Source organism: Tachysurus fulvidraco, chromosome 8 (assembly GCF_022655615.1).
Source record: "Tachysurus fulvidraco isolate hzauxx_2018 chromosome 8, HZAU_PFXX_2.0, whole genome shotgun sequence".
NCBI classification, from domain to species: Eukaryota; Metazoa; Chordata; class Actinopteri; order Siluriformes; family Bagridae; genus Tachysurus; species Tachysurus fulvidraco.
The window spans coordinates 25,725,030-25,733,474 of record NC_062525.1 but is presented as its reverse complement, the minus strand read 5'-3'; the positions used below and the strand labels follow the sequence as shown (position 1 = coordinate 25,733,474).

Below are 8,445 nucleotides of genomic sequence, written 5' to 3'. Positions count from 1 at the left end.
ATGGGGTTTTTAAAAGAGTCAGTTCTTCCACTTTTATTGTAACATGCTTCTTGTCCAACACGCAGGACGGTCTCACTCCACTCCACTGTGGAGCCAGAAGTGGTCATGAGCAAGTTGTGGAGATGTTGCTGGACCGTGGAGCTCCAATTCTGTCCAAGACTAAAGTAATGACAACCGATAAGGACGATTATTATGTCACATACGTTTTTCTTACTGCTCTGTTTTTCTCTGTGCTCCTTATCCCTGATGTTTACAGCCGTGTTCACCACGTACGCGTGTTTTACAGAATGGACTGTCTCCGCTGCACATGGCCACACAGGGAGATCACCTGAACTGTGTACAGCTTCTGCTGCATCATGACGTACCTGTAGATGACGTCACCAACGATTACCTGACAGCGCTGCATGTGGCAGCCCACTGTGGGCACTACAAAGTGGCAAAGGTCATCGTGGACAAGAAGGCGAACCCTAATGCCAAAGCACTGGTGTGTGTGGACACTTTACAGATCAGATAAAAAAATAAATAAAATCAATAATTATAACATTTATTTAAGATTATTTGACCAGGATCTAGTTGGTCAGACTAACACGTATCCTGTTTGATCCAGAGTTGGCGAAATAAGTCCATAAATAATATAAATATAAATAATGCATGTAGTTCACACTTCTGAGGTTGCCAGATATTTCTTCAGTAGAAGTGCAGAGAATTTCCACCTAACTCTATCCTCATCATCCTCTTCTCTCACACCAGTTACCTTCATGTCCTCATTTAACACCTCCATATATCTCCACTTGACTTCTTACCTGCAGCTCCATCTCCAACATCCTTCTACCAATATAACCATCTCCCTCCTCTGTTCATGTCCAAACCATCTCAACCTAGTCTCTCTGTCCTTGTCCCTAAAACAGCCGACCTGAGCCGTCCCTCTGATGTCCTCCTTCCTGATCCTGTCCGTCCTCGTCACTCCTAAAGAGAACCTCGACATCCTCATACTATGCTAGTATTAATTGTCACGTGAATCTCTGCAAATCAGGTTAAATTAAATGATAAGGCTTCAGCATTCATGCAGTGTGTGTGTGTGTGTGTGTGTGTGTGTGTGTGTGTGTGTGTGTGTAACCCAACTCCTAGAGTCTATACACTATGTACATTACAGTTACTGAACAAGATTCTTTAAAATGTTTACATACATTAAAACTCTAAAAGAACACACACACACACACACACACACACACACACACATTTACATTTACATTTACGGCATTTAGCAGACACCCTTATCCAGAGTGACTTACAACTGAGCAACTGAGGGTTAAGGGCCTTGCTCAGGGGCCCAGCAGTGGCAGCTTGGTGGACCTGGGGTTCGAACCCATGACCTTCCGATCAGTAGCCCAACACCTTAACCACTGAGCTACCACATCCCCCACACACACACACACACACACACACACACACACACACACACACACACACACACACACACCACACACACACACACACACACACACACACACACACACACACACACACACACACACACACCACACACACACCACACACACCCCACACACACACACACACACACACACACACACACACACACACACAACACACACACACACACACACATACACACACACCACACACACACACACACACACACACACACACACACACACACACACACACACACACACACACACACACACACACACACACACACCACACACACACACACACACACACACACACACCACACACACACACACACACACACACACACACACACACACACACACACCACACACACACACACACACACACACACACACCACACACACCCACACCCCCCACACACACACACACACACACACACACACACACACACACACACACACACACACACACACACACACACACACACACACACTTGGCTGAGGGCTGAGAGCATGCTGTCATGCTCTTAAGTAATTGGAAAAGAATGGGTGTGCCGCTGAAGTTCACTGTACGGGGAAAAGGGAACGAACTGAAAGGAAACTGTAGAAATAAGGGTTTGGCAAACTTGCAGCAGCAGCAGCAGACGTGCAGCTTTTCTGTTTAGCTCGAGATATAAAGCTCTGTGTTTGTGTGTGAGAAGGTCGGATGATAGAAGGAACTGCCGTTTGATCGGCGCTGGAGACGTTTCCCTGACTCTCGCTTTTTTTTTTAGAATGGTTTCACACCACTTCACATCGCCTGCAAGAAGAACAGGATCAAAGTGATGGAGCTGCTGCTGAAACATGGAGCGTCTATACAGGCAGTGACGGAGGTGAGAGAGTGTGTGTGTGTGTGTGTGTGTGTGTGTGTGTGTGTGTGTGTGTGTGTGTGGTCAGCTAGTCATATTTTATGACATACACTGTAACGATCTCAGCTTCAGTACTGCTTTTTTTTTAACGTACAGTTTTGTAAAGAATAAAAATACAGCACATGCTGAACATCACTCAACGTTTTATTCCACTTATTCCCCAGCACTCCAATCGAAGCTTTCTGGACTATTTATACTTAACGTAGTAGTTGTGTATTTAATGTTGTGGAATGTTAGAAAAAAACGAACTATTTCCTGTAATCACTTATGTTACAACAGCTATAAACAGTCATTTCCTCCTCTCTTGAAGATAACAAGGCAAAAAAAAAAACATTTATTATTTTTTCTACTGAGAAATCACAAAGCTCAGGTTCTTCAGCCTGAAGACTTTCTGAAGGAACTTACAGACGGACGGTGGGACGTGGTAGCTCAGTGGTTAAGGTGTTCGACTACTGATCGGTTCGAATCCCAGTTGCCACTGCTGGGCCCCTGAGCAAGGCCCTTAACCCTCACTTGCTCAGGTGTATAAGCTGAAATAAAAAACTCTATAAGATAAGAGTGTCTGCTAAATGCTCTAAATGTAAATGACTGTACAGAAACGTCCCTGTACACGAAGCTGCACCGATATGTTTTTTATTCATGCGACATTATTTAGTGCCGAGACGTTATCAAATTTAGTTCATCTAAAGCAACACGATTAAAAAAAGATCAGATAATTAGCATTAGTGCTAAAGTTAGGAATATTTTTGTCCTGCACATGAAAGACTGAACTCTCCTTGTTAAGCTTGTACGAGGGTTTGTGGGATTGTAGCGCAGTAAGGAACCCTGGCTGTGAGAGATTCTCCTGTAAACGTGTAGAATCGCCGATCTCTTCTCTCGCTGTCTCTCATTATGCTCATGTTTTAACACAATAATGAGGTCATAATCAATTCCCAGAACTCCAAAGTTCTAACCCTGAGTTTCTAACCCTCTCTCTCTCTCTCTCTCTCTCTCTCTCTCTCTCTCCCTCGCTTCTTTATCTGCCAGTCCGGACTCACGCCGATTCATGTGGCTGCTTTTATGGGGCACGAAAACATTGTGACTCAGTTGATGAATCACGGTGCATCGCCAAACACAACCAACGTGGTGAGTAGTGGAACATTATCACTCGCTCCACTCCTTTTCTTGTGAGTTACAATCCACCACACATTTAAACTCTGAGGAACAAACCACAGTGAGTCTGATAAAGCAGAAACAATGAGAGACGTGTTCAGCTCTTGTATGAAACCTGACGTTGTCCCGTGTTTCTGATGCCCTGGTGCTAGAAGGCCTTACAGGGTAATAACAGTCTTGTTTTTTTTTTTACCTAAATAGGGGTCTGAGAGAGCAGGTCTAGGCTTCTAACACTTCTGTAATTATAGTTGGAGGCCAGCAGACAGACTGTAATCATATGCAACTGTCCTTCCCCCCCTCCTCCTCCTCCTCTTCCTCCTCCTCCTCCACCCTTAGACAGAAGTTTGCTTTGGGTGGTGTGTGTAGCAGGGGTTGTAATAAAGCAGACTGGATGGAAAGAAAAGTGGGCTGTCTTTAGCTAATAGACTACACAGACGAGCACATGGGCATATATACAGAGACAGAGAGAGAGAGAGACAGAGAGAGAGACAGAGACAGAGAGAGAGACAGAGAGACAAAGGCTTATTGTCCTGCTGTGGTGGTTCCCAGAAGCTTACGTGTTGAGTCGGTGGTGCCCTTGTGTGTGTGTGTGTTGTAGAGGGGAGAGACGGCACTCCACATGGCCGCCAGGGCTGGACAGACGGGTGTAGTGAAATACCTGGTGCAGAACGGAACTCACGTCGATGCCAAGTCCAAGGTACGAATAAAAACTGTTCAGTTATTCTTTAAACCATGTAATGTGTGTAGCTCACTGTACTGTGTGTGTGTGTGTGTGTGTGTGTGTGTGTGTGTGTGTGATACAGTAAATGTTGTTCTAACATGTCTGTAATGTTGGACTATTAATTATAATGTAGATTTAACACAGAGCGTAAAGGCATTAGAATATATAACCTCAGTTTCTTTATTAAAGCAGTGTGTGTGTGTGTGTGTGTGTGTGTGTGTGTGTGTGTGTGTGTGTGTGTGTGTGTGTGTGTGTGTGTCTGTGTAGGATGACCAGACTCCGCTGCATATCTCCAGTCGTCTGGGGAAGCCTGAGATTGTGCAGCTGTTATTGCAGCATGGAGCCGCGCCTGACTCCACCACCACGTCTGGATACACACCGCTGCACCTGGCAGCCCGCGAAGGCCACAAAGACGTAGCCTCAATACTGCTGGACCAGGGAGCTTCACTGAGCATCACCACCAAGGTGTGTCTCTCACACACACACACACACACACACACACACACACATTCGTTGACTGTCCAGTCATGGAGTTCCCCAGGATGTCTCCTGTTTCTCCTGGTCAGCACTTCACACCATACGCAGGCTTTACGCTGACGTTGCTCACAGAAACTATTTACACGTGAGCTCCGTTTACACCCCTGAGCACATTAGTGAGTCACTGTGAGGTTCACTGATACTGTACATAGTTTTTATTTCACAGTCACATCTTATACTCCAGCACTTTAGCTTCATATCTGTATTGTAACTTGCCGCACTCGATACAGCTCTCTGTCCGATTCATCTCCGAGCTGCACTAGCGTAAGCCGACCAATCGGTGAGCAGCATTCCGTCACGCGTCTTACTTTGTCCAAACATCCTTCTCGTGTATTTTTCATGCGTTTCAAGTCACGAAAACAAGTGTTTTATATCACGTCTTTGTTCGCCTCACACCTCCAGGGTCGGGGTTCGATTCCCGCCTCCACCTTGTGGGTGCGGAGTTTTCTCCCAGTGCCTCGGGGGTTTCCTCCGGGTACTCCGGTTTCCTCCCCGGTCCAAAGACCTGCATGGTAGGTTGATTGGCATCTCTGGAAAATTGTCCATAGACCGTAGTGTGTGAATGAGAGTGTGTGTGCCCTTTGATGGGTTGGCACTCCGTCCAGGGTGTATCCTGCCTCGATGCCCGATGACGCCTGAGATAGGCACAGGCTCCCCGTGACCTGAGAAGTTCGGATAAGCGGTAGAAGATGAGTGAGAGAGTGAGTGAGAGAGTGAGAGTGCTTTGTGACGGTATCCAGTGACATTTTACGAATCGAACCGAACTGAACTACTCTGCTCTAGTGTATTCTAATCATCTACAGAAGATCTTGTGACGAGTCGGCGGTTATGAAGATGAGTGTATATTTACACACTTATGGTTCATACACTTTCTCCTGAAAAGATTTTTACTCAGAGAGGTTATTGAATCGTCGTTCATGTGTCGTTCGTACACTCCAACTTCTACAGCTTCTGCAGATCTTCATGTGTGTGTCAGCAGAGTTCCTGTAGATAATCCTGCAGTGTCGTGCTGTGTGTGTGTGTGTGTGTGACTCACCGGCTGCTACGGCTCTCTGGAGGTGTTTGGCTCTGTGCTGCACTGTGTGTGACTGCACTGGAGCAGCTGTACTGTGTGGGAGGCAGATACACACACACACACACACACACACACACACACACACACAGTTCCTGAGCAAAGTTTCCACCACGCTTTCAGCACGTCTGGATCGTCCCAGTTAGCAGAACCTCCTTGTTATCCGGTCATCAAAATCCCAACCAGAGAGATTTCTCTGTTGCCATGCCAACACATGCGAAAACAAGCCAAAACCATATTTTTAGCAATTTTTCTTGGCTGGATTGAGTGTGTGGATGTGCAGAAATACTTCCCTTTTATTAACATATTGACCGTGTTAGCCATTTTTTGCTAGCACACACTGGGGGTTTCTCAGGGTTTCACGAGGAACGATGAGGCGAACCTTCACCAGCAGATCCGTCTTACTCAGTGCCTAATAAACAGAGACACATACATTCAGATGAGGTTTCGTCCTTCTCACCATGTTGAACAGTCGCTGACTGATGGATTTCAGCGGGCGGATCAGCACTGGGTGTGTTGCTGATTGTGCAGCTTAACGATGTGTGGTGTTCCACTCACAGCTTTGTTGTTGTGTCGTGTATGTGTGAGATGGTGACCCTCAGCAAACTGATGACACATTCATGCTCACAGCTCCAAAACATCTGTCATGTAATTGTGCGAGTTCTAACTAGGGCTGCAACACAAAACAACACAAAACAACACACTGTTTGTGTTCAGAAGAATAAGTATATAAGCTCACAGACACCCATCATTGACCAGCGTTGCTTTAACTGAGATCCTTCCTAAGACTGGCTGTGACATCCTCACCAATCAAACTCACAATGTCTTGATGTCACATGTCAGTGGTATCACAGCTACATACACAGCACATAGAAGGAGTCTCCAGTGTTAGAAAGCAGTAGTAAAGCTGATAAAACAATGTGGATGGAACTTCTCGGGTCACGGGGAGCCTGTGCCTGTCTCAGGCGTCATCGGGCATCGAGGCAGGATACACCCTGGATGGACTGACAACCCATCACAGGGCACACACACTCTCATTCACACACACACACACACACACACACTACGGACAATTTCCCAGAGATGCCAATCAACCTACCATGCATGTCTTTGGACCGGGGGAGGAAACCGGAGTACCCGGAGGAAACCCCCGAGGCACGGGGAGGACATGCAAACTCCACACACACAAGGTGGAGGCGGGAATCGAACCCCCGACCCTGGAGGTATGAGGCGAACGTGCTAACCACTAACCCACCCTGATAACTGCATCATTCACTGATTAAAGGTGCTTTTATTAGAAAACTCACCACACCGCCCCGTCATTTATCATTCTCCTGTAACATTAAACCCTACAGAATCTAATCCGTAAAGAAAGAAACTTTGGATTCTGGATTAGATTTGATCAGTAATCTGATCTGTAAGGAATAAACATCTGCCAAGGCTGTAAATGTAGGGATGTGTTTTTACACGCAGCATTTCACTCTCTTCCTCTGAAAGGGTCAGAAGGAAAGTACAGCGTGAAACATCCGATTATAAAGAGACAGGATTCAGTGTTAATCCCAGGTAAAGTCTGAGCAGTGTGAAACGTCATACAGCATAACCCAGGATTCTGTATAGCCAGAGTTTACAATCACCCAGGGAAATATTCCAGGAGTGAAAAGCCCTGATGACAGTGTGCGGATTATGAGGGATAAAATGTACAGCGGTCGTATTGTCGTTGGAGACGGATACCAACATCGAGTCGGGTATCTGAGATGTTTGCACCGTGCTGCATGGATCAAAAGCAGCTTTTCACCACCGAACCAACACAAACAAACACAAACACTGCGTTATATCCGTGCGTCGTCGTCCTTGTGAACGACCTTCGGCGGTCCCACTGACTCGTCCGCACTCGGCTACACTGACGATATCCGGACGCTTATCCTTGATGATCGCTCAGTTTATATGAAAGCGGATCAACCTCGCAGTGAAAGCTGATCTGTTCAACACTTTGTCATCAGAAACAAACTGTGATGATTACACAACAGGATCTTGTGCAACATGGATTACATTATTACTCTAGAATAAAATCGTACTGTCGCAACGTTTCAACCGCCACTTTTTTCCCGAGGTGTCTGTTTTAGCGTCACGTGCAGTTCGACTTGCGATAAAGTGTCCTTTTATTTCTGTCTTTATTTCAGAAGGGATTCACACCTCTACACGTGGCAGCTAAGTACGGCAAAATAGAGGTCACCAACCTCCTGCTGCAGAAAAGAGCTCCTGCAGATGCATCGGGAAAGGTAACGTCATGACAGTAGTACCGTATCATGATGACGAAACCCTTACAGAGAGGATCGTGTCATTGCCGTGAGGACAGAAACATGACCGCAACAGATTATAAAAACGAATGCATGCCTTGAGACACAAGTCATCCTGAGCTTTTCTTTTCCCAGTTTCTTTCTTTTTGTTGTTTTGCCAAACTATGGTCTGTCTTCTAAGAACTGCAGGTTCAGAGAAAGAAAAATACGCATCACTATCTCGTGTAAATCAGCGGTGCAGGTTTAAAGCCGCTCCGTCTGCACCCCACGTACAGTACAGGGAGACTGTGAACGTGTACATGACATTAACGTCGCATCCCATATG

The 8,445-nt window shown here is 46.1% G+C and overlaps 1 protein-coding gene across 5 annotated transcripts in view; it reads left to right on the top strand.

Annotated features, from left to right (window-relative positions):
- The window catches only part of ank3b (ankyrin 3b), a 108,620-nt gene that overhangs the window by 46,734 nt on the left and 53,441 nt on the right, over window positions 1–8,445 (top strand). For all 5 annotated transcript variants that reach the window (XM_047817190.1, XM_047817188.1, XM_047817189.1 and 2 more), the window contains 7 exons: window positions 66–164; window positions 287–484; window positions 2,207–2,305; window positions 3,368–3,466; window positions 4,092–4,190; window positions 4,482–4,679; window positions 8,004–8,102. In XM_047817190.1, coding sequence (XP_047673146.1) covers window positions 66–164; window positions 287–484; window positions 2,207–2,305; window positions 3,368–3,466; window positions 4,092–4,190; window positions 4,482–4,679; window positions 8,004–8,102 — 891 coding nt within the window. The remainder of the gene's footprint in view (window positions 1–65; window positions 165–286; window positions 485–2,206; window positions 2,306–3,367; window positions 3,467–4,091; window positions 4,191–4,481; window positions 4,680–8,003; window positions 8,103–8,445) is intronic.